The sequence below is a fragment of the Homalodisca vitripennis genome, chromosome 2 (genome assembly GCF_021130785.1).
Source record: "Homalodisca vitripennis isolate AUS2020 chromosome 2, UT_GWSS_2.1, whole genome shotgun sequence".
Classification (NCBI taxonomy): Eukaryota; Metazoa; Arthropoda; class Insecta; order Hemiptera; family Cicadellidae; genus Homalodisca; species Homalodisca vitripennis.
In genome coordinates this window covers 86250207-86277023 of record NC_060208.1, presented here as the reverse complement: position 1 = coordinate 86277023, position 26817 = coordinate 86250207, and the positions used below count along the sequence as shown (strand labels likewise).

Sequence of the window (26817 nt, the reverse complement as noted above, 5' to 3'; positions counted from 1 at the left end):
GTATATTTGAAAAATAAAGAATTTTTAAAATTGACAACTGTACAACACTATACATAAAACCAGTTGTTAACTGTCCAATACACAATATAATTTCAGTAATTTTTAAATTGCTAAATTACGTATAATTTCATGAGGAACAAAGATATTGTAGCTGAAAAATGTTGCTCTATAGTAAGAGAATATTCAAATAATAATTTTTCTACCATGAATAAACTAGTTTTTGCTGATATTTGTTAATCATAGTATGAGTATTTCGTATTTTGACAATGTAACAATGCATCTGTTTCTTTGATATTGTTTCTAAACCTGTCAAATGTTTGTGCAATACAATATCATTTACCCTAATCTTTAACATTTCTTTATTTTTTATGAACATTGGTATAATAAAACAGAACAATATAAACTTCCAGAAGATAAATCAGTTTCAAGCTAACCATCAGTAATGTCATCTTCAAACTCAACAGCGTCCAGGTTTTCTTCTTCTTCTTGAGCAATCTTTAACAGATCTCCAGCCAAGTATTCCACATTCTCCACATCCCCTGTATCAACTTTGGTGGTGATAAGCACCAGTTCCTCCACAAGTTTCAATGCATAGTCAAATGCTGATGGGTGTCTATGTGCACTACCTAAATAAAAAAGTGTTGGGAATAACATTTTGAAAGCATTTATCATAAAGCATTAAAGAGATATATGTGATCATAAATTACAGAAGAATTGTCTTATGGGATTTAAAAGCGTTAAAACAAATTCAATATGGATATAAATATTTATAATGAGTTTATACTTTTATGATGGATTAAGAACAAACAACACAAATATGTTCCAAAATGAAATATAATTACTACATAATTTATACCTGCATATTTTGGAATCATATGGAAAATGGCAAGTGATTTCCATACTATCTTCACTCACAAGCCCTTTTACCACAAGGGGTCATTTACACTACTTACTTTTCAATACTAGTGCTTACTTTTCATTTTAAATATTGTGATTGTCTACAAAGATTAAATTTGGGAAAAGAAATGTTTGTATATAATCCAAATAAAATGTGAAATGGGGTTAACATAATTATACAGTGTGACTAAACAAACTAAACGATTTTGGTGAAATGTGGTGGTTTTAAATTGGAGAGTAACTGAATATGTTTTTAATATTATCCTTATGTATAAAAAAAAAACAATATTTTTAGTTACAATCAAAAAATTTTAAACACACTAACAAATTTGATAAAAATGTTAAAATAAAAATAGAAAGTCTCTTTAAAAGACATTTAATCCTAGATTCAGATTATTAATTACCTACAAGGGCTATTCAGAGAGGAACGTTTCCACCTGACGCTGCCAGGCGTTCGCCAATCGCATTTATATTGGTGTGCATTTATATTGCTGCTCGGCACCTCAGTCAGCATCCAGCCATGACAACAAGAACATCTCTGCTCTGCCTGTTTTTTATTAAAATTTGAAATGTGTGCTGCAATTAAAAATTCTGCCAGAAGTGAAGTACAGTCTGTGATTAGTTTTTTGTTGGAAAAGCTTAAAACCAATAGAAATTCATCAGGAACTGTGGTAAAGTGTACAGGAACAACGTAATGATGGAAAGTTCTGCCAGGAAGTGGTGTATTCACTTAAAAAATGGCAGATCAAATGTTTATGATTAAGAGAAGAGTGGACCTCAAAGCATTGTGACACGATCTGTTGCCAAAGTTGACAAACCGCAGTTTCACAATTAAAGCTTTCTCTATGTTTCCTACAAGTTTCATGGACTTTATTGTTTAAAAATTGTATCACAGAAGCTAGGCTACCACAAATTTTGTACAAGATGGGTGCCAAAATTGCCCGACCACACACAGAAAACTGTACACAAGTCGTTCAACTAGAAAGTTTTCTCATCCTCCATACAGTCCTCATCTTGCTCCAAGTGATTTTCATTTTTTCCTGAAAATGAAGACCTAGCAACACAGCGTTTTAACAACAATGAGGAGCTCCAGGTTCGGGTCATTGGGAATTCTATTACATAGGAAATTCAAAATCAGTTTTTACCTCTCAACTGAGACATGTATGGTGCTCCTGGCTTGTGTAAGTGTATCTTTAAAGTGGCTGTGCTCACTTATGCAGATTTCATGGGAAAAAGTACCGTTGGAATTGTCATAAACATTTTAAAATAGTTGGTATCTTATAAAATTTGTGTAACATATTTAAAACAGCTGATGCCTATCAAAAGATAAAATCTTAGTTGCTCCCGGCTTGTGCAAGCACACCTATAAAGTGATCGTGCACGCTTATGCGTTGACAGATTTCTTTGAAAAAGATACCATTGGAATTGGTATGAAAGTAACTAAATAGTTCGTACCCTATGCATTTTTTATAATTATACCGTTTTTTGTTTTTGTTATTTGACTTAATTTTAAACAGACGCCATTCTGACAAAATACAATTCTCAAGTTTCATAACTTTATCTTAACTGGTTCAAAAGATGTAAATTTTAAAAATAAAAATCACATACAGACAGATAGAAGGAAAACTAAACGTTTTTAGGACATACCTTCATATGAACTTTTTTGTTCATCTTTATATGTAACAAAATCTCCGAGTATTGCAACACTTTTACTGAACACTCTGTATGTAGGCACTAACCAAGCCACCAATCTTGGATTATGGTTAGTGCGCATTTTTAATATTTTTGTAAAATATGCAAGTTCATAAATAAAGCCCATTTCTATTCTACTTTAAAACCATTGCATTTAATTTATTGTGAAAAAGAATTTAAAAGTGGATGGGTACTACAATAACGACTCCACCTAGACTTCACGAAACTTCTAGTAGTGTAAAAACAATAGTACAATGTCTAGTATCTAAAGGAAGAAAGTTTGTGTAAAAATTTTGATCACTGTTACTTTTATATGTCTTTTTACATACCTTGTCCTGGAAAGCTCAACAAATCATCTACTAAGGACACTGCCACATCGTAGGCAGAAGATCCAGATGCCAATCTCTGTAGGACGTTATCAATAATCACAACTGTTTCCGTTGGCATCTCTACACCTGCAGCTTCCTTTTCCTCCAATTCTTCATTGTCTTCAGTTGACAATCGAGGACTCCTCTTTGCTTTCACCTCATCAAAATCTATGTCCATAGATACTTCTATCTCTTCCTTCTCCAGAGTTTCCGAGTCTAGGAAAGGGCTTTTGGTTTCTTCAGGTAACACATTTGCCACTGGTCTCCGCCTCTCAGGAGGTGTACATTTGTATCTCAGTTGTCTGATTTCTCCTTGCAATTGGCTCCTTACTTCCAACTGATCCTTAAGAACTTCTTCCATTTGCTTCAAATCTTTGTCATGAGTTTCAAGTTCTTCCACCGTTATTGTCTTGTCCTGTAACACATTTAAAATCAGCAATTTTTAGACAATAGCTATTTTAAATTTGGACGTAACATCCACATACATATCAGAATCAACGCATTGTCACATTTACGCGTTCACGACGACGTGTACTCGATCGAGGACACAACGGGCTTTCTTAAAGCGCGTCTTGTGCCCGATGGGTTACACGTTGCTATGAAATTAAATTAAAAATTCTTTATTTATACAGGCAAAGTTAATGCCACTAAGCCATTTCTCACACTTAACCTGCAACAATGTAACATTAAAAAAATGAATTAAATATTACCTTAACAATGGAAATTACAGAAATAATTACATTGAAACAACGTGGAGAAATGAATCTATTGTAACACGTAGAAGTAAAAATGTAACAAATTAGTAAATTAACTACTTCTGTACTTTTAATATTCACATAAAACTGAAGTAGTTATAACTAGTTATTGCTAATGACTCGTAACTTTTATTACATACAATCTCACATTACCCCTCTGCCAGTGTCACGCCCACAACATCTCAGACAGAACCTGTCTCGGCTAACTGCTTAAGATACATGTCTTTCAATTTCACCACAAACCGGGAGCGGCTATCGATGGAAGTAATTGTTTGGGGAAGGGGATTCCACAACTTACAAGCCACTACATGGAATGACTTACCACACATGGCTGTCCTGTGCTGCGGCATTCTCAAAATGTATGAGCCGGAGCGACTGCTTGTTACACCTACACGAGACCTAGACTTAAAATATTCAGAAAAATGTCTAGGAAAACCACATTTTAATATTGAATGAACTAGTTTTAGAATTGTGATGGATCTTTGATCTTTTAATTTTAGAATATTTGACTGAATATGATTCGCCGTGATATTGTGTTGCTCCCGTCTCACATCGTAAACGTAACGCATACAATGGTTTTGAGTTCTTTGGAGCTTCTCTCTAAGTACTACGGTCATATAATTGATCACGGAGTTACAGTAATTGGTATATGGGAGTACAAGTGATATAGTGCAGTCATTGAAGCGAAAAATACGGTCTTACCTCCGAATTTTTTTACTGTGAACCGATTTGCATGAAATTTTGGAATTAGGCTCATCTTACCCTTAACTTCAAAAGTGAAAATGATCTGAACTCCGCCTATTATTTTTAAGGGGTGTAAACAACCCCTTAATGGAAAAATCGACATTGAGCCATTTTATCGTTAGTAAACATGTTTAATAGTAAGTGGTGAAATTTTAAAGTGTTTTCTAACACAATTACCTCATATTAAAATCATTTTCAACCCCTTGAACATCTTACAACCCTTACAAACAACCCCTAAATTGAAAAAGTTACAAAAAAATACTTTGGTATGATATAAAAAGATGTAAGTATAGAGTTAGTAATATTTTATATTTTCTATAATAATTATGAAATTTTTAACCCCCTTTCAACCCTTGAAAACTGCCCCTTGATAAAAAAATTGTAAAAAATTTTTTGATAAAATGAAAAGGATTTAAATATTATTCCACACTCTCGAAAATTATTATCATATTCTTAAGCTTTTCTACCCTTAAAACTACCCCTAAATTAAAACAGTAAATATATATGATTACATATTATTTAAAAATAATTTAATTTAGATTAAAAAATTGCCATTTATTAGATAAAATATTTACAAATTATACAAAATTCACTCAAATGTGTTATATATACATATAAGAAAGTTGGTATGTATTCATACGTTTCCAAAATATATGAGCCATATTATGTATATATATACACATTACAATAGTTTTGGGTCTCTATTATACTGCGTACTTTCACATTGCTCCAAATATTCACAGTCCGAAATTTTCAGTTACTAAGTAGAAAAACATATGATAAGTTTTTTGACCATAACTCCTTCAATTTTCATGCTATCACAATTTATAAAAAACCATTGTAAAGGTAATTAAGAGAGCTACAATATTGCAATATATAGTAAAAAACCTTTTTCTCAAACGGTGAAGGGTTAAAGGGCTTAAGAGAGGCTGTGATTGCGCTGCCACGCGCTCTTTAAACAATCATATTTCCGTAAATTTTTGTTTGATAGAAAAATCAAAAAATCCAAATTGTTTGTCAGAAATATACCTACATTTTTCATACCTACACTTTTATTCGTATATGTCGTCATTTTTGAGATATTATGAAAAAAGGTGGTTTTTTAAAAATTTGAATTTTTTTCAATCGTGACTTTTTTGAAACATATGTGTCCTGAAGCAGCCAAACTGATAAAATCTATTAAACTCTTCATAATAAAGTTGATTCTAGGCGGAATACGATTAATTTTAATTTTGGTGGAAATGGCACTTATGAAACCCATTGATTTAAAAGAAAAAACATTAGATGCTCCTCTTATTTGCAATACAGCTCACTCATTTTACGTGCAAAAGACTTTTAATAGTGCTCATTTTAAAGCTTATTTCAAGCACTATAAAACTCTTTTTTATTAGAATGCCTAAAATGCATCTGCTCGCCGCTAGATGGCATTGACCACATCGATTAAATTTCAGACAAAATAAAAAACGGCTTTGATTTGTAATATCTAGCTTAATATTTTACTTAGAATAGAATACTTTATAAAAAACAAAATTGTTCATTGTTTTACCTGCTACAATTGTGTTCTATATAAAATTTTCGATAAAACGTATATTTTTAGAGATATTTGCAAAAAACCGATGAAAAACGTGAAAAAATTGCGAATTTTCAATTGCCAATAACTTGAAAAGTATTGGATTTTTCGAAAAACGTTATAGATGATTTTTTGCTTAAAATTAGGCCTTCTATCGATATCCGAGGTTATTTTGAAAAAAATAAATTCACTCCCGAGAAGGGGTGGCAACCACCCCCAGGGTGTTTGCGGAGTTCAAATCATTTTCACTTTTGAAGTTAAGGGTAAGATGAACCTAATTCCAAAATTTTATGCAATTCGGTTCACAGTAAAAAAATTCGGACCAACAATGCTTCAATGACTGCACTAATAAACGAAGTAAAAATCGTTATAAACTTTTGAGTGAGTGAATATATGAGAAAGCCAAATCTCTGCAACAGAATCAGTCTAAGTTAAAGTCTAGTTTATAGCCAAACCAAGATCTTTCACCTTTTCGTAGTACTATAAAGTGTTGCCATTTACAGGTAACGTTTCAATAGTATTGAAGATTATTGAGTTTCGTAAACGATAAACAAATAATGACTGGTTTAGTTTCAGGCCATGATTTTCGGACCACTTAACGATATTTTTAGTGTCACTATTGATTCTGGTTATACATTCATTATTGGAGTCAATTTTTAAGAGTGAATAGATTTGCAGGTCATCAGCATACATGTGGTATGAGCTACGTATAAGTACAGAATGAATGTCGTCCACGTATAGCATGAATAATAAAGAACCAAGAATCGATCCCTGTGGCACCCCACAAGTAACAATTTCCCAGTCCGAAGTCATGTGACCACATTTTACACATTGCCGTCTCCCTGACAGATAAGATCTCAGCCACATTAATAAAAGACTAGAAAACTCTAATAGTCTTAATTTAGCTAATAATACTTTATGGTTTAAGCTGTCAAAAGCTTTTGAAAAATTGAAAATAGTGAGAATTGTGCTCTGAATGTGATTTATAGCAAGTCTAATGTCATCCGTCACCTTTAAAAGTGCAGTTTGTGTACTGTGGTTAGTACGAAAACCAGATTGATAGTCACTAAATATGTCGTTGTAAGATAGATATTCAGTGAGTTGGCAGTGTACAATTCTCTATAGGCTTTTAGATAACGCAGGAAGAATATTTATCGGCCTTTAATATGAATATTATGCTGGTACTGAAATCTTATTAGGAGGATGGACAAAAGCAGACTTACATTGTGATGGGAAAACACCACTCCTAAGAGACGTGTTGAAAATAAAAGTGACTATTGGAGGGACAGCAAATAGAATATTCTTTATGAGGCGTATTGAAATGCCATTGTACCCAACAGAATTACTGCGAATACGGCGTATAGCTTTCAACACTTCACCTTGTATAACAGGTTTAAAAGTAAACTCAGGATAACCACAAGTACGATGAGGTACATTTTGAATATGTTTTAAGTAATCCTCCATTTTGCCTTGACTGACTACAAGATTTTAAACATTGGTTCAACTCATTTAGAGGTATAAGAACTGTGAAATACGTAGTTTTCCTGTTTCAAGGCTTTTAACCTTACACCATAAGTCACGGATCGACAGTTTCCGATTCTCAAAAAGACTTCGAATACATCTCGGCTTGGAATTACGCAGAAGTTGTTTAACCCTGTTTCGAAATGAACGGTATATTGATCCATAAGTATCTGGTCTTTAGAGCGCCTCACTCTTTGAAATAAGCTATCACAATGGCTATGCTATGCATTATTTTATTGCGTTTTTATTGTTTGCGCGTCTAGGTGGTTTGTTAAATTTGATCCTGCGCTTAAATAAATACCTCAGACTATCGTGTACCCCGTCGGGCACACGATTGCTTTATGTTTAAGTTAAATTAATTCTTTTAAGTATTCCTTTGGGTACAGAGAAAAAGATTGAAAGACACTGTTTTTTGCCATTATGGTGCTCGGGGGTAACTGGGGAACGGATTACAACGTAGCCTTGCAACGTTAATTAATTTTATTTTAAGTAACATCAGAGTATAATAACTGAAAAATACATAATGTTTTATTAGTAAACAAGTTGCATTCAATGCACTCTTTCACCTGTTTGTATTTTTTTATTAATAATATTTTTAGGCCCAGTTGTTTTACAACTTTGGGATAACTGGATCACCCCAGAGCAAATTGTATAAGAGCACTGCAACAACAATTTGGGGTATCTGGACCTATGTTTGTTCACTCAATTGACTGAAAAAAAAACACGGGTTTCGTTAGATAACATTGCGTGTTAAAGCAATTGTATTGGGGCCATTTCTGTGACTTGGTGAAAACCTAGGAAATTAAAATGTGCAATTTATAAAAAATGTCTTATATTTTTAAATTTCAAGTAATAAAACAAAACTACAATCAAACTTAAATTGTTGACTTACAAAAAGATAACATAATGTTGTTAATTACCTTAACTTAACATAAACTTAAAGTATCTTATTATAAGTTTAACTTAAATGAGGTTTAAGTTATTATATTGTTGAAATAAACATTAGGCTATATTATTTCAGTAAGTTATAACTGAACTTGAATGTATATAAAATGTAAAAAATGTCTTTAGTTACATATAAAACGAAGGAGCTTAACTTAATGAATTATAATAACAAAAAACATAACGTGCGTTTCCTTTTTAAAAAAAGTAGCCTATTGTCGTAATTTAGAACTTTAGTTTTCTCTAAGTAATTAAGCTTAATGTATAATTGTAAGGTCACTTAAGTCATCTGAAAATCCTATCATGTTGTTGTAAAGTGCAGAACTTAAAATTATTGGCTGGGTCAGTTTTCTCACACTATCACTTTCACGTATTCACGACATCTCTTCCGTCTCTTTGAATTTCATAGTTTGGTTATGTCTTTTGAAAAAGACACATAATACAGCCTTCGCTTTCTTTTTTCGTGACCTTTCCAGCAAACAATAATAATTTAAAACCGTTTTCCAAAAACTTTAGCGACACAAACTTCACCTGGATTTCGAGTAATTCACCTAAGAAACTTCTTGGTAAACTTTATCGCTTTCTTGAATTGAAAATGTGTCACTGTCTGTGGAAGATTTATCAACTTCAACTGAGGTTTTGGGATTTTCTTTTATTTTCATTGCTTTAGTCAGAGACTTTTTTATTTCTTTTCTCTTGTTCTCTTGCAAGTACTTCTCTTTTTTACGTTTTTCTTCTTTTCCAAGCAAAGCTTTTTTCTCCTTCTTCTAATTTACTTTCATTTCAAGACATTTAACTGTAGTTATTATTTCACAGGTGTGCACAATCTTTTTCTTTTGATTTTCAGGGGTTTTGATGTTATTTTTAACAAGGTCCAACAGAAGTTCTTCAAAATTAGATGTTCCACTCTGGGAAGACAAGCCAAACTCACTTTTTCGATAAATCTAATCCCATTAGTAAGTTCTTCTTCATCAGCAGCAAAGAGATAACATGTCACTCTCCCACCACCACTACTCTGATCTTGAGAGATATGTCCTTTCCTCCGAGTTCCAAAAACATGATGTTGAACAGTACTCCGAGGAATGTTGTAAAACAAGGCCGCTCCAAGAACAGTTTTGTTCTCATTTTTCACATCCTTAACAGACTTTGCAAGAGCTTCGGTTGAGTAGGATGATCCAGCACCCTTCTGCGTTTTCCTTTTGTAGTTTTTTTACCATTGTCTGCAACAGAGCAAAAACGAATATAGACCTATTGTAATTTTTATGATGGTCAAGTTTAAATAACTTTAAAAAATTGGTGAACACGATTCATTGTTGCAATGAAATCTTAATAATAATAATAATAATTTGAAATTATGTTACATAATTTATTAAGCTCCATAACATGTATTTTAATTTGATTTTCATCACATTCACTAGTAGCTGCTGTGCTCAGCATTATCTGGATAAAAAAGAAATTCTTGGAAAATGTTTTCAAACACCTTGGCCTAGGGCCTGGATAGGGCTGCCCGCTGTGCTAGCAGTGGAGCTACGTGAAATAACTCAGTCCACGGCCTCGGATAGGTGACTGCTACGCTCGTATCATGAAGACAAGCTTTGCTTGTCTGCTAGAATTATCTAACACCCAAAGTTTCATGGCGATCAAATAAATGTTATGGTAATGCATCAAACAGAAACAGACAGGCACATATACATTAATTTTTTTTATACGATATATAAAGATTGGGGTAACTGGGTATTTGTCAGCGTAACTAGATCCACTTGAACCCAGTTACCCCGCTTTATACAAATTCTTGGGGTAACTGCAACACCCATGTTATAAAAACAACAAAAACATTTAGAGTGGGGACAACCATATTTATAGATAAATTCAGTCTTTAAGTTTGTTCTAAAGTTGTTAATAGTTTGAAAGTACTCACCACATCAAAACATGTGAAAACATCAAATCTCACATTGGCAGACCGTAGAATTGAAAATGTCTTCACTGAAATTTCATATCAGATCCAACAAACATAATGGCTCCAGTTGAGGTTAAGACTGTTCAAGAAAGAAGGAGGAGAGAAGTAAGGTGTACCAACCTGATAAATTTTAAATTACCTCAAATAAGAGTATGAACTAACTACCCATGCTCCAGTTACCTCCTGGTCCTAGTAGCCCCCGAACACCTTACTATTGAAAAATTCGACTGCAAATAAAAAAGTCCGGAAAAAAGCCGATGTTGTGAGCGCGCGCGCGCGCGCGTGTATAACTACGAGGCCAATGTAAACTCCAAGTCGGCAGGCTGTTCCCTCACCACCGATGCTACGTTACGAATGGTGGCTGACTCATCGCGACAGGCATCTTGCTTGTCTATTCACAAATTACATCAGAATATTGAAATTGCTTCTGTAGTATGTTGTTTCATTAGTGACAGTGAGTAAACTAATGGTTATTAATTGTCCAACATGGAGGCAATGAATGATTTTACAGTGATGTAGGTACTTGTAAATAAATACGAGTATTCCTTTGAATATGCCGTGGAAGTATTGTGTTCCTAGGCTGCAACTCTAATTATGACGGAACAGAACTAAAGTCAGTATGTAGATTTCCAGGAATTATGATTTAAGGTAAAAATGGATTAGATCTATATCATTGGGACAATTTTTAACCTGATAAATATTCTGTGATTTGTGAAGACGATTTTTTTTATTGCGATATAGTTTTTGAAGGACAAATTGGGTTTCTTCTCATGAAATCCTTCCGTTACAGCTCTAGAATGCAAGGTTGGACATACGTACTACTAATCATTCAGGTTACATTTCACTTTGGAACAGCAATGTTTTAACACTGCTATATAAGCATTAATTGGATACATTTAAAATTAAATTATGTCATAAATCTGGTTTAAATGATCATCAATGTGCTTACTTGAAAAAAAGAAAATGTTTTTAGAGAATAATATTGTATATTAACATTCTTCTTGAAGTGGTTTACATAAGATCTGACGTTACCTACAAAACCGGGAAAAAGTGGGTATGGTAATGAAGTAGCAGTAGTAGGACATGCAGAAAAAAGAATAGTAAAGTTTCAGCTTGCAGATACATTGTTAATTATGGTGAAGAATTAAATATTGAAGATACGTCAACTAAGAATTCAGGACAATATTTATCTATCACTAGCGGGCCCGGCGCGCTTTGCTGCGCATTTCAATAATTTTTTGCAAAAGTTGCCCGCGGCTTCGCACGCAATTTCCCGTTGAAAACAGTACACTATATTCACTTATTCTTTTTCTATCACATTCTAAACATTGCTGAGATAATTTATAGTCGTTCCATCGTGAGCCTCTTGGGCGTATTATGAAGGTATGTACCATATTCCTGCCTCTATCTAGCTGTTACTCACGGCTTCGCACGCAAATCTTAAGAACCGAAGTCCTTATATTACTTAGTAAATTTTTTTTTTTACTATAATACATTTTAGATTAAATTAGTTATATCTCCGATGCCACGATTGAGCTTGCTTTGTTGTCTCGATCGAGAGAATATGTACACACGGAGTTTTGAGAACCATACTTCTGTCAAAAAAAACAACTAATGTTGATTTTATAACATTCTTTATATTTGTAGCCAACGTAAGATAGTAATTATGATATCTGCATTACTCTTCTGATCAAGCATGAGCATGGTTTATATTAAATAAATATTGCAGTTAAAGGTGAATTTTTACGTCAAATTTGAATTGTATTATCTGGATAGTAAAGTCTATGTTTAACAGTGATTGCAAAAACAGTTTAAACAAAAATTTGTCGTTTCTCTTAAGCTTACTCTATGCTTTAAAACTATAAGTGTAATATATGTTTACAAAGAACAGCTGATTAAAAATTTGAAAAGACGTTAACATATGTTTGCTGCAATGCATGTCATGTCTTATGGGCATTTCTGTAACCAGTGGGGCGGAATCCTGAATCGGGAAAGGGATGGGCATAGCTTATAAACCTTCTCCGTGGAAAAATACATATACGTACAAATTTTCATCATGATCGGTCCAATAGTTCACGATTCCATAAAGGACAAACATACAAACATTCATTTTTATATATATAGATAAGTCGAGATGGACTGAAGAAACCTAAACCTGAAATAGTGTGTATCTTTAAGGAAATTTTAAAATTATTTAAGTATATTATAGAAGTACATGAAGAAAGTTTCCTCAGCACAAGTTCCACAGAAAATTATTTTACACACATTCATTAGAAATGCTTCAAAAATGTTGTACTTTGTATTCAACTACATGTGTTCAGTGTAAAACATCTCAATTAAATTTAGTAAAATGGCGTGTGTCTATATTTTGCAACATACTGCTAAACAGTTATTCCAAGAATGTTAAAGACATATATTACATAATTTGAACAAATATATGAGAGAAAAGTTAAAAAAATTTCAGCAAAATAACATGTGAAGAGAAAGTTCTGAGAGAGAAAGCATGTTAAACTATATATGGTTTGTATATATTTTGAGTAATAGGTATTGAATTAGGCCAACAAGAGTGCGCGAGTGCGAGACTTCGCAATGCTTTACAAGCGGGCACAGTTCAGTTTCTCAGCCACCGTTTGTGACGTCACAACGTAGTTTGCTGGCCCGGAGTTATCGCTAGCCCCGATAACTATCTATAGAGGTGAACCCGTTCTTATAATAGTTTACAGGTGGAGAAGCCCACCCCACCTTGTTAGCAGACAGCACCCTTGTCAGGTCCTTGAGCCTTAGGACGCATTTGTTTGTTAGCCTGTAGGACGTCGTTTGTTAGAACGCATTTTGCAGATGAAAACATCTCATGTGCTCATTCTTTAGTGTTTATTTGTTAAATAACGACCATCCTTACCTTGTTGATAGACTGCACCCTCATCAGGTCCTTGAGCCTTATCATCTCATGTTCCAGCATAGTTTGTAGTCGGAGACGTCTTGTGTTTTCCTTTTCTACTCTTAATAGTTCGTCCTCTCTGTCGCACAGCTTTGTCTGAAAATTATTGTTGTTTATTTATATTTTATTAAAATAACTTTAAAATACTTTATGAGCCTTACACGCTCTAAAATTAAAATTTTTTAAAAATTATTATATCAGCTTGTTATATTGAACTGGAATCTTAAATAGTTGTTATTCTACAAAATAATTAAAACAAATACATAAATACGACAATAAATTAAAAGTTTCTTCATCAGTTAGTCCTTCTTTTACTAATTAATGCGTCTTTTAATGCAAATGTTTTAATTGAAATCAGTAGTGGAAACCAGATTATTAGGTATTATGCAATAATTATGGATGTGTGGACAACCTATAACGAACATTTTACGTCATTTAGGATACATTTTTACGGTTTTTTGTTAGGGTACATTTTTGATTTTAAGATATGCTTGAAAAAGAACAATATTGCATTCATCCCACAAGAACAATGTTAAATTTTAATTAATTGCTAGCACATTTTCAGTGTAATATGTCTCATTCTAGCACCATAATTTATACTCAATCACAATCTTGTAAACAGTTCAGAGTTAATTTCATAATGAAGCTATGTAATTTGGTTAGAAGTTTTACGTTGAACAACCAAAATTATAAAAAATAAAGAATACCTTGATTAGTTCAAAATCTTAAGAGAACACCCTTAACATGGAGATACAGCTTGAAATTATGTCATTAATGTAACTCGTCGCAAATCCAAGAACTTTCCACTTTAGAAAATTAAATTTTGTGTCTTAATGTTAATGATAAAACACGATTATGCCTTAATAATAATAATAATATTGCAGTTACTGCATGCAGGTGGAGGTGAGCCACCTTTCCGAACAGTTCAAGGTGTATAGCGTGATAATATATACTGATATTTACCATCCTATAAGTAAGAGATATTCTGTGCAACCTGTGGTCTGTCTATGACAATGATCTCTTTTCGCTACCAACTTTGGCTTTACACCTAATTAAAAAAATTTTAGACTTTTCTCGCTTGGTTAGGTAATCGCCAAATTTTCATTCAATCTGAAAATGGTTTCCCCTAATCTGAATTTTTTCTACATACTCATAAACAGAGAAAGTATTGTAAATGATGGTATAGTATGCAAACAAAATAGTATATAAAAACACAACTGTAATCTGACAATAAAACAAAATAAATAAATGAGAGTAATGAAACAGTACACACCTTTTCTTCTGCAACGATTTTATCATATTTCCTTCGAATTTGTTGCACCATGTAGTCAGTTCGGGCTTGCGCAACCATTTTCTTCAGCACTGCTTCTTCCATATCATCTACATCAATTAGTTCGCCGAATTTCTTCAATATTTCCCCGTCAATAGCCTTCTTCATGTTTGCTTTGATCTTCTTCATTTCCTTACGTCGAGCTTCCAGTCGTTGCATCAGAGCTTTTAGTTGCCTGCAAATCATGGATGGTATGTATAATTTTATTTTTAAATAATGCAATCAAAAGAATTGTTCTTAATTTTACTTGTATGAGAGAAGGTTTCCGATGAAAGGACAGTAATTTTCAGGTGTTAAAGAGTGCAACAATCTTTTACTCTAAAACAACTTAGAACTACTTCTTAATCACTAGAAATGTTCTAAAGGAGAGACTCTGGATAACTGTTTCCTGCAGAGTATCAAGTGCTTTGGTCACAAGAGCGGGCAATTTAAAATCTGTATTCTCTTGCGTAAGTGTGGGCTACTGCAAATTAACTAAGATATTTCATTTTTAAATAAAAGACAATTAATTTTACTGAAACTAAACTTTTAATATGAATTAGACCAATCTCTTTGTGGTCGCTTTATTTTAAACGTACATATGCATTATGTGTACAATGTCTGAAGATTTCACTGAAATGATTTAAATGGTTTTTGAGCCTAAACGTGTGCACAAATCCATTACTTTAATCACATCTACAACCAATGTAATAAACAAAAAATAAGTTTTGATATTAAGATAGCAAAATAAACACTGTTTAAGAAAAGCATAAATAAACAGAATATCGTTACAGAAGATTTTCCAACTGCCACGACAGAATCATCGAATAACCAACCAAGTAGAACCATTTTACGTTGATTACATTAGTTATCTACCGGAAATTACTGCACACACCTGATCTTAGTCTGCTCTTGTTCAGTCTCCTTTTCCAGTTCGTTGACACGACCGGCCAAAGTACACAGGATTTCGTTGTGAAACACCAGAGGGTTCTGAACGAGCCCCTCCTCGGGTAGTGAGGGCGTTTCGAAATGCCTGAATTGACTCAGGTTGAGCACCACCACAGACTCGATATCGTTCAGCTTCTGCTGTTTCTCAAACTGCCAACATAACCAAATCTTCAGTAAAATGAATTTTTCTTTTCTTGTGTGCATTTCAGATGGACATTTGAATTTTACGAAGGAAATACTCGTATATTTTGAAAACGCCAAAAGGGTTTCCCCCACATTCCATTGCAATGTTTTAATATAAGGAATTAAATTTAAAAATGGGTTTGTTACACAATGTTTTGTTAGTAAAAAATTACAACTGCTTTTCTGTCTCTACTAATTTTTTTGGAACTTTTTATACATAACTTTGCTATCCACGCGATTTCCTATTAAATAACAGGTATATCGTAGGCATACCCTTTTAAAATTATATAGCCTAATAAACAGTCCTAAAATAAGTGATGGCCACTGGAAAATATTCCAATCTCCTCATTCATTTCAGAATAATTGGACTTTAAGTAAAAGAGCAATGTTTTGGGGCCCTACAGTTGGAAGGCGAAAGACATTTTTGAGTACAAATGAAATACACAAATTTCTCTACAAAATTCCCTAATATTTTAATTAATAGCGCTACTAATAACCTCAGTTAAAACTTAATTATTTCAAGTTAGTGTGATGCTGTAATATGATAGAGTGGTATGATAATTTTGAATTGAAAGTAGATATATTTATAGTATATATTATATTCTGTGTTCACTATTAAGAGAATCAAAAATTAAACAAACTGCTACTGGCTCTTATTTAAGATTTTACGCATGTAACAACACTTCTGGTTCGAGTGAATTGTACTTCAGACGTTACAGCAGACTTTTACTTGGTGTAACGATAAAAAAACATACTGAAGTGTGTTACATCATTAATAACAATCAAAAGTAGAAACTGTGTATTTTCAATATAAGCATAGAATGTTAACAATAACGGAAAAACAACTTAAATAAAACATGTTTTTACAGGTTAATTCATAAACTATACGTCTCCACACTGAGCTCACTGAGCTAAGCTACTCTCAAGAGAAGTTCTTTTGCATAGTTGGTCTGTGTGTGTTTTTGAATAGGTGTCCGCCTGTTTCAATTTTCCAAGTATTTCTCTTCAAACTTAGTACTTTTCCGGCTTTCCACAAACCCTCCCGTTCCAAATTTCCGACAAATAGATAGTTTGATAATTACTTTTGATCCCAAATTACACCTTGATTTCTTTCCTCATCAATGTTTTCTTTTTAATGGTCATTTTCTAATTGGATTAAACCTAACTGGCGTCGTAACTTTTTACCTTAGACAAGCTCTGCGGGTGTTCCAAATCTTTTCACATGAGGGGAGGTATTCAAATCTGATTCTTAACCATTTGGTGTCTCTTCGTGGCATAGCTTTCTAGAAAAGTTTGTCACTGTACCGGCATAATTATCATTTTGCCCATTTGATGACGAAAGAAGGTTAACTGGTGCAGTAATATTTTCTAAGTAAACTGTTTACAAAAGCTTGAAAAGTACGAAGAAGTGAAACATGTGCTATTGTAAAAAAATTAAATTATAGCAGTATCGTAACTTTCACCAGCCTCATCAAATTCTTGGTCTACACCAATAGGGATATGACTAAAATAGTCAACCTTAACAAATTTCGTCGTAGACGCAATCTATTTTAAATAAAGTGAGTTAGGTACAAAGCTCATAACTGCATGAATCACTAAAGTGATTCCTTTCATTGGACCAAAAATATACAGGAGTGGACGATGATTTGTTTTGTATAAAAAATCAGAATCCTAGAGATAAATGGGAGATTTCTCTAAGACTTAAATGATTGGTACGACTTATCTTTCTATTTGGGAGTAATTTCTCTTTGACGATGTTAAGAACTTTGAGGAAAATGTATTTGGTTTATCACTGCCATCTGGATGCCGGTGAAAAATGGCTGCACTGATACCCACTGATGATGCATCTGTTGCAATACTATAGGTAGCTTGTTGTCATATTATGTTACTTAGACTAGAGCAGGTACTAATGCTTGTTGATTTTGTTCACTGTCTCTGAACATTCCACAATACAAATCCAAGTTACTCATTTTTCCGAAACGTGTTGGACAAATATCAGAAAATTTAGAAATGAATCTTGTATGCCAATAACAATTTCTGGTTGTTTGATAACTTTCGGTTCAGGCATGTTTAGGATCGATTTTATCTTATCAATATTTGTAAATATTCCTTCTTTAGATGTGCTGAGACTCGTGTATAGCATTTTACTCTGTATAAATTTTAACTTTGATCCAACAGAAACAAAATCCATGTTCTGTAATACGGTTAACACTTCTTCCACTGTTGAAATGTTCTTCGTTTTTCTCATTGATAACAACATAATTATGTAAAAATGCAACGCAATGTAGTCAATTCAATATGAAATGTTGTTAGTCACAGGGTCTACACCAAAGCAAAGTCTGTTGTAAAGCACAAGCCCAAAGTATGTGTTAATTACTAAAAGATTGCTCGTCTGTCTCTCGACAGACAGATAAGCATCAGTCAAATCTAAAGTGCTAAATTTCTCATCGCCTCTTATTTTTATAAATAACTTGTCATCAGTAGAAAGGTGAAATTTTGCACCTGTAAACCTTGATTTAATTCCATTGAGACATCTGCTCAAATTCGTAAATTACCATTAGGTTTCCTTACCAATTACACGTGGTTTAGTCCACTCCCAGTGATTGATCTCTTCCAGAGTTCCGTTTTTTGATTAGAAGGTTAAGTTATTCTCCTAATTTATTTTTAAGAACCAATATAACTGATAACTTTTTTTTAACTGGTATCGTATCTTTCTTTATGTATACGCAAGCTGATACAATGGAAAACTTTCTTTCACCGGGAGTAAAAATCTCTACATATATATTAAATAAATCAATAAACTCCATTTCAGGGCTTTGTATTTGTAATGTTCGGTACATTTGGTTTCAAACCATGTTTTGTAAACTTAAAAGTGACACAGTATATAAGTTGAGCTGGACAACCTAATCCACCCAAGTATGTTCTGTTTAATGCAAAAAGTAACATTGAGATTGAGAATACTACTGTGAGAGCTTGAGATTTAAGGAATTTCCTTTGATTATCTACAGGGCACGTGTGTCAAATTTCATCTTTCTAGGACACTGGAAGTTAGAAAATCAAAATATAGTTCTTCTAAGGGTTGCAAACCCATTGGAAACCGTAATGCTTATATCTCATAAAAATATGTATTTGTCTATTGAGAGCTCAAGACCCGTGGTTGTCAAGTTTCATCATTCTATCACATTGAGTAAGTGAGAAACGAAATATAATTGTTCTGTGGGTTATTCCCATTTAAAACACTATGGATATTTGACTTTACATTTAAATAATGAGACATTAATGTGCCAAATTTAACTTAATGGGATATCAGGAAGTTGCAGAATTAGTGGTGAGTGATGGCTTTGGCCCTTATTATATATACATTTATTTATTAATCTCATATACATATATACAAAACATTCCCAACAGATTACTCGATAGAGCTAAAGAGACACAGAGATAGATATATTTTTTATATTCTTCACAGTAATATTTTCTTTTAAAATATCAACTAGTTGAAACTATACAACTTTATATTTGTTGTTTTGTTACGATATCGTGTCAAAACTTGTACAAAAACCATTCAAAAACAAGCGTTTGCAAAAACTAAAGAACACAACATTTTAGACGTAATTTTTATAATTCGTTCCTTAAATTAAGTTTTACAATAAAATAACAAAAAAAAGATACAACATTGTTTATTGAGACCACATTGAGCACATTTAGTTGTTTTCTAAAAAATCCACACACTTACCCTGGTTTTCCTGCTGGATTATTATTATTTGGTTATTTCATATCTCCGGGTGTCATTTATAATTAACTGCTTATTTAAAAAATGTGAAAATGTTGGGAATGGTTAAGACGAATAATACTGCATCTTTGTTAGAAGGGTTAGGTCCAAACCAGGATCAGAGAATTAAGGGACCACAAATAATGTGGGATCCAACCACAACTATACAATATTAGTAATGAATACTATACTAATGTATAATTGGAGATGTATAAACAAAGGGTGGGGGGGTGTATAAACAGAGTTTAACTTTTATCCCGAAAATATTTAATAATATTTAAAAAGTGACCATTTATATTGACACTCACTTGAATGTCTGACTCGTTATGCATAACTGACTCGTACTTTGGAGGTACATGAACCAAGTTTCATAATTTTGTGTAATCGGTATTGGATTCAAAACACTACACATACAATAGGGGTAATTACCCAAGCATGATCTTCAAAAAGTAATAAAATTGGGTAATGATGTTTTATATTTTAAGGTATCAACATGTGGTTATTTTCTTTTCTATAATAGGTCTACCTAATACTGTATTACATCTACATCTGGTAGAAAACAATACATATTTTATTCAGTTTTGTCTCAATGCATGTAATGGTTGTAAAGTTATAATTCAAATTTATCAATACAATAATTGAACAAAAAACTAATACATTTATTTAAAAAAAAGCATATTACTAAAGTCTAACTATTCAAATTCTACAAATTGAGTAAATTTTCCTACGTACAACAATAACTTTCGGGAGTCTACAAATTCACTGGTTTTTAAACAATTTCCTAAAGAAGGTCTTAATTTTGTACCAATCTACAATCAGGTCAAACAAGGACCTGTCAGGGTACATGTTGACTAAAGGAGTTGCCCTAAGTCTAGTCATCTACAATGACTCCAGCTTCTACTCTAATTACTAGTCATCACCGAAAAAACTCGTCTTACTTGAAGAATCTCCAACTCCTTCTTTGTCTCCTGCACAACCACCTCCAACTTGGCCAACTCCTTGTTGCACACTTGCAATTCCTTCTGGTGTTCATCCAGCTGTTTGCGCAACTCTGTTATACAATCTTCTACGTCATACCTGATAACGTTAGTGCAATCAGCTTTAGTGACCTTAACATTAAAGTTACTTTATTTTCTTTCCACCCACTGTTACTGGTGGTCTTTATGCATAACTTATTGTTAATTAGTTGTTAGAGTAGAGCCATATCACAATATTTAGTTTAATAATGAATGTACATTTACATACTAGTAAAATCAACAGTTAAATCTTTATAGCACCGGAGTTATATTAATACGTCAGCAACACCAAGATCATATGTGCCGGCCAGAGAATTTTGCATTGAAGATTGTATTTATCCAGAGAGATCGGTCTCCTTTCTTTTTATTTAATCTGCCCATTCCAATGGGCCACTGTTCTATGCAAGGACCTTGTTAAATACAAGGTGAAGAGACTCTGCAGTACAAATTGGATATTACAAATGAAAAGCACTATGGTAAGAGAAATTTGAACCCATGCTGTATATAACTCTTACCCTTAGGCCGTGCGGTCACTGGCTTCACCACTATCTGATGTGTCCCGACTTTACACAAGCTGTAACTTTTTTTCAACAGCATGCAACCAAACCTATTGGCTCTCTTGTAGTCTGTCTTTTAGTTTGGATTGAGTTTAGGTCTAATATTGTCGTCACATAATATGCAGTAAGTAGCGTGCAGGGTGCACCAGATGCTTAAAATCGCTATTCTAATAATCAGTATTTTGGTGAAAATATCACACCAATCACCGTTGATTACTGGGCGCGTTACATTAACACCTTCGGTATGAGCTACTTGGAGACAATTTCTTTTAAACCCATTTGTTGAATTAGAAAGTTATGTATGGAATTGTTAACAGTTCTACTAAACTGTTCATCAGGCATTTTGACTCGTTGGTCGACGAATGAAAAAGAAACCAACTATACGCATTATTTTTTTCTGTAGACACAGATGATCGAAAGCTACTAAAGTCTTGAATCCAACCAAATTCTGCGTTCGAAAACCAGATAACAATTGCCATTAATAGGTATCATAAACAGCCCACTACAAATATAAAAATGTTTTTGGGAAGAATCGCCAAAGATCATCGTGAAGAAACAATCGAGTAACTACAAAAAGTTTACCTGAGTTTCACCTAAATGTTATGAATGGACAATTTACCCGTGTAAAAGACAAAAATAAATGATACTGACTAACTTCACCGTTCAAAAGGACCAAACAAGCAAGCACAATAAAAGCATTTCTATTGTAACAGCCTCATAGGCGATGGAATGTAATGCTATATGGTAGTCAGTGATCATGGCTATAATACTGTTTGACAGCTGCCTCATTGGAGTACTTCACTGTGTATAAGACATAGTGACACCTTTTCAACACAAATATTCTGATCTAGATTTGTACTTTCTCCCATATATCATAACTAAAACAAATTCTTACCAAACAAAATAATCAATTGGTAGTGAAATTAACAACTAAACTAGTTAATCAAGTCCCGTGTTCGCCTAAGACCCTCAGATAAAATTAACATACTGGCAAGTTAACCATCTGGAAACATAACCCCATGGTATATTTAACCAAATTATAATTCCCTGGCAAGCTTTCTTGTGAAAATATCACTCCGGCCAATTCAACTGTCGTCGACCGAGACTGACAACTTGGTTAACTAATCCCTCTAGTACATTAAATGAATCTTCAACTAACGCTCTAGTTCTTTGGTCCATTATTCAACTTAGTTCATTGGAAAATTTACTTGGTACCTGTACCTTAATACTCTGACCATCTTTGAGCGCCATGTGCCTGTGAATCATAAGGTTATCCCATAGCAAAATATTTTCAAGGTAATATATGTTTTAGTGTTGCTACATATTACATTCAAACCTGCTAATTAATGTGGGATTAAATCAATAAAACTGTTGACACTCACTTGAGAACTCTGGAGCGTACAATGTCCTTATAGAGGTCCTCATCGCAGCCTTCAGGGCAGACATTATCGTCCAATTTCAATGGAATTGCATTCTCATCCTCGTCGTCGTCGTAGTCCTCATCCGACTCATCGTCCGACTCGGAACTCTCAGAGTCTACACAAACAGAGTATTAGTTCATGTGTTATGTACAGACCATTACTTATCTTGACAGCACATTTTAAATCTAGTCCAGCCCACTGCAGAAGACTAATTAAAATGTAGTTTTCATACAATCCACAGTTTTAGTACGTCGTCTTAGCTACAAGGTGAGAGTGGTTGGCGACTCAGCTAAACATGCCACTGAACCGGGTTTGAGTCTCGGCTTGAGCACGGCATTTTTATGCCAACAAATATTCGTTTGAGCGTAGCCTAAAGATCAACAAAGATTTACAATACGAAATAAACGGATTCCGGTTGTGCCGATCAAAGTGTACTAGATCTTTGAAAAAATCACATATTATGATAGATATTTACCGATTAACCAAGTGATAGTTTGAATTATTACACGGGCCTAAGGCAAATTCTATTTGAAATGACAATAGACAAGAATAACAATCAGAACAATTCTTTGTACTACATTGAGAGGCAACAAAGAAAATATTTATGAGATTGATTACTCGTCTTAACTCTAATATTGATATCATATTTTTAGCTTATCTTTCTAAAATCGTTATCGAAAGACTGGTAACGTTATTTTATGACGATTGTTTATCTAAGTTATTGTCATGTCAAATGAAAAGCACATCTTTTAACTTTCATACTTGTTATATGGTTCCAAAGGTTTCTTCTGCGCCACTGTGACAACGTCAGCAGAATGACAACTCAGCTTAAATAAAAAAATCTACGAGTAAGAAGTATCTCGCTATAAGCATTAGATATAGTCTAATATAGTTGATCATAAACAGTACATCATCGTGAGGCAAGTGATTGCTTGCTCCAAGTGATGTTGGTAGTTCAATAAAAATTCTCGTTTAGCATCATTTGTTGCATCACTGTCACCTAAAAGTTTTCAAGATGTCCATAGAGGTAAATACCAAGAACAGTAACGAAAACCAGTGGTCTTTTTATTGAATAAAATTATTTTATCAGAATGAGTACGTTTAGTCTCAAGCTAAGATCAACAAATCTTTTGAAAAGGTTATTATAAATCACAAACCGAGAAGTGTACCACTGTTATCATACTCTAGTGCATCGAGCGAGAAGATTTTGACTACAACTTTAAATACATTTCCAATTTAATACTTGTAGTAATTGATAATAGAAACCGAACAAGTTGCATATCTAGTTTTGTAAATCTACATATTTTCTTCAACAGTTTACAATAAAAACTCTTCTTTCGATACTGACCTGAATCTTCGCTTCTTTTCACTGCTCTCTTCTTTTTGAACAGCCGACTGAGGAAGGTAATAAATCTGTTGTTTGCCAGTTTTCCAGTCACCTCCTCTTGTAGGTCTGCCAACTTCAGTTGCCAAAGCTGCACATCTGACTGCTTTGACTCAATCTGATCTTGAATCACGAATTTCTACAACATTGCATTAAGAGTCTAAATTAACCAATCACAATAAAATCTTACTTAAATGAGTAATCATTGGCGCTTTATTTGATTATAATATGGATAAAGCATATACACCAACCTCTGTCTAGTATAACAGGCCATAATATATTAGCCTATTATAAATATTAGCTTTGTATTAAATATGTACGAATTAACATTTCTCTTTTATAAAATTCCATTCCACGGATATTTAGCTAACAGAGACTACAAACTACAGCTAAAATTTCCACCTTCTTAAAATCGAAATATCTCCCTGTCATCAGAATTTCTAAAATTATTTCAGTCAATGTAAATTTAGAGGATTTAGAGTCCCTGCCAGCCGAGTTTCATCTTTTGTTGGCACCTCTTCGTTGAATATTATTTTAAGTGACAAGTTGACCATAATAACCCATATAAATTTTTAATTATATACTTAATTTAAAATAATTAATTAAAAAAGATTAATGATTTTTTGTTTACTTTTTACTTTGCTTTTAATTATGAATTGTGGAAGCAATCTTCTAAATTAGTAAAAGTTTATTTGGTTAGTGTGTAGTTAGTGCCAAAATGCTTAGCATGTTTATCAACTAAAACTCCTTGCAATAAATAACGCTTAGTGTGTAATCAGGCTAAGCGTAGTAACAATCTGAAGAAATGATTGTGGGAAAACTTGAAGCAAACTATACTAGTTATACCTCATCTATACCTCCATGATAACTGGTTATCATTCGTATTCATATGTAGCCAATTTTAAATTTAATGAATTTACAATTTAAGAAACGTTTCGTAATCACTGTGATTTTGAATGGTGTCAAAATATGGATGAATCACACCATTCTACTGATTTCAACACTGACAGGAAAACAGCAATCCAATATAAAACACAGTAGCTAAATAAATATCAAGTTTCAAATAATCCAAAAAGATGTAATTATACTAAAAGCTGCAGCCAAAAAGCCCACCTGTCGCAGTTTGTCATTGCGTAAAGCCACAGCAGTGTTAATCCTTGAAGTGATTTCCTGCTCACGTCCTGCGTAGCTGTTGATCACTATCAGCTCTTGGTGCAGCGTCAGCTGATAAATCTCCATGACCTTGATGTCGCGAGCGTACCGGAGGCGGTCGATACTGAGATGCTCTAACATGTAATCAAAATGGTCGACACCGTCCTGCATCTCTTTGATTATTTGGTCTTGTTCCAGCAGCAATCTGTCGACATGCAGAACTCAGGTTTAAGAGTTTAAACTACCACCAAAGTAACAGCAATGTACCGATAAAATTATTGTCAAACGTATGTGTCAAACTAAGCTAAGAGAACCTGAAATACTGGATGTACGAGAGTTATCCTTGGTCTTTATGTTACCGATTATACTGCACTCATCACTGAGAGACAATTCGTGCAAGTGACTGAAATTTGGGAAACAACGACGTTGCCCTCATTGTCACTCTACGTGTTCAATGTACTAAAAAGAGGTAACCAAATTGTACTAGTGAAGACATTATGTCCTGAATTACTTGTTAGAACTACAACAGTACAGAAACTTCAGAAAGTCAAGATCTCCTATAGAGAACCTCAAAGTTTTATAAGTGGTGCGAGCAAATTGGCAGATTAATATTTTGAAAGCCACAATATCGTTTAAGACTCAGCTTCAACTAGTTTATAATCTAACAAGTACCAATTTAATATCTGCTAGTATTGTGAATTGGTTGTGTTGTAACTCTCTCAAGTGCCCCTGAATCTAACTATACCTTGTCATTCTCAAAACTCTCATTTCGTACTCCCATGGCGTCTCTTTGTCATCTTCATCAGACAGAGTTATCAGTTCGTCTGCTGTGAGCGATTGATTCCAGTACACCAACGAAGTGCGGCTAATAGTGGTGGGTGCTGGCTTCTCGTGGTTAACCCTCAATACAAAGTACTCTTCATCGTAGGGTATCGAAACTGGGTTGTAGATCTGAGGGTCGGCACCAAATTCCAACTGTGGGCGTAAAATTAGCTATAACGAGAACTGTGTAAGAGGTAACATCCGTTACCATAATAAGGTACAAATTTAGTGAATAAAATTCAACTTTATCATATAACAATTACAAGCAATTCCACATTCTATCTCAACCTCCCTTTCAATATCAGAGAAACGTTTACGAACATCGTCCAAAAAATGTAATATAACTAAGTGTTCTAATTACATATTTAAAGCTTTGCAATATCTGTAAGAAAAAGATTTGATACCTTTTTCTCACTCTCGGAATGTTATCAGACTATGTTTAGAGTAGTATCACTAATGATAGATTACTGCCATAATTTTAACACTGCGTTGTTATTTTATTTGTATACCAAAATAAATTGCAACAATTATATCTGTTACATTTCAGAATAGTCGTTTAATTCCAATCATCTATATGCCTAGATTTAAAAACATACATATAAGATGAAATTAATCGTCTACATTGAAAATATTCCTGAACCACGTGAATATCTCGATTTACGGGGGTTATATCAGAACCTGTGAGGAACAGGATTGACGAGTTTAGACGCCATTTTACTAAAATGATTCTATATCAACGAGAAGTTAGGTCATTATCTCAGCTTCGCAAAATGTAAAAACAGAGAGTGCTCACATGTTAATTACGTTATCATGAATTAATATGCACATATGTTACCTACGTGACACGTTTTAAACAATATGAAAAGAGTCAA

The 26817-nt window shown here is 33.5% G+C and overlaps 1 protein-coding gene across 1 annotated transcript in view; it reads right to left on the bottom strand.

The window, feature by feature from the left end:
- Window positions 1–340: 340 nt before the first annotated feature.
- The window catches only part of LOC124355713 (cilia- and flagella-associated protein 44-like), a 55073-nt gene continuing 28596 nt past the window's right edge, over window positions 341–26817 (bottom strand). Inside the window, exons 22-31 of the mRNA XM_046806872.1 lie at window positions 25869–26098; window positions 25085–25328; window positions 23936–24110; window positions 22549–22702; window positions 20532–20670; window positions 15589–15791; window positions 14658–14889; window positions 13346–13480; window positions 2919–3372; window positions 341–626 (exon numbers count right to left, since the gene is read on the bottom strand). Of these exons, the coding sequence (XP_046662828.1) occupies window positions 430–626; window positions 2919–3372; window positions 13346–13480; window positions 14658–14889; window positions 15589–15791; window positions 20532–20670; window positions 22549–22702; window positions 23936–24110; window positions 25085–25328; window positions 25869–26098 (2163 nt within the window). The 3' untranslated portion in view covers window positions 341–429. The remainder of the gene's footprint in view (window positions 627–2918; window positions 3373–13345; window positions 13481–14657; window positions 14890–15588; window positions 15792–20531; window positions 20671–22548; window positions 22703–23935; window positions 24111–25084; window positions 25329–25868; window positions 26099–26817) is intronic.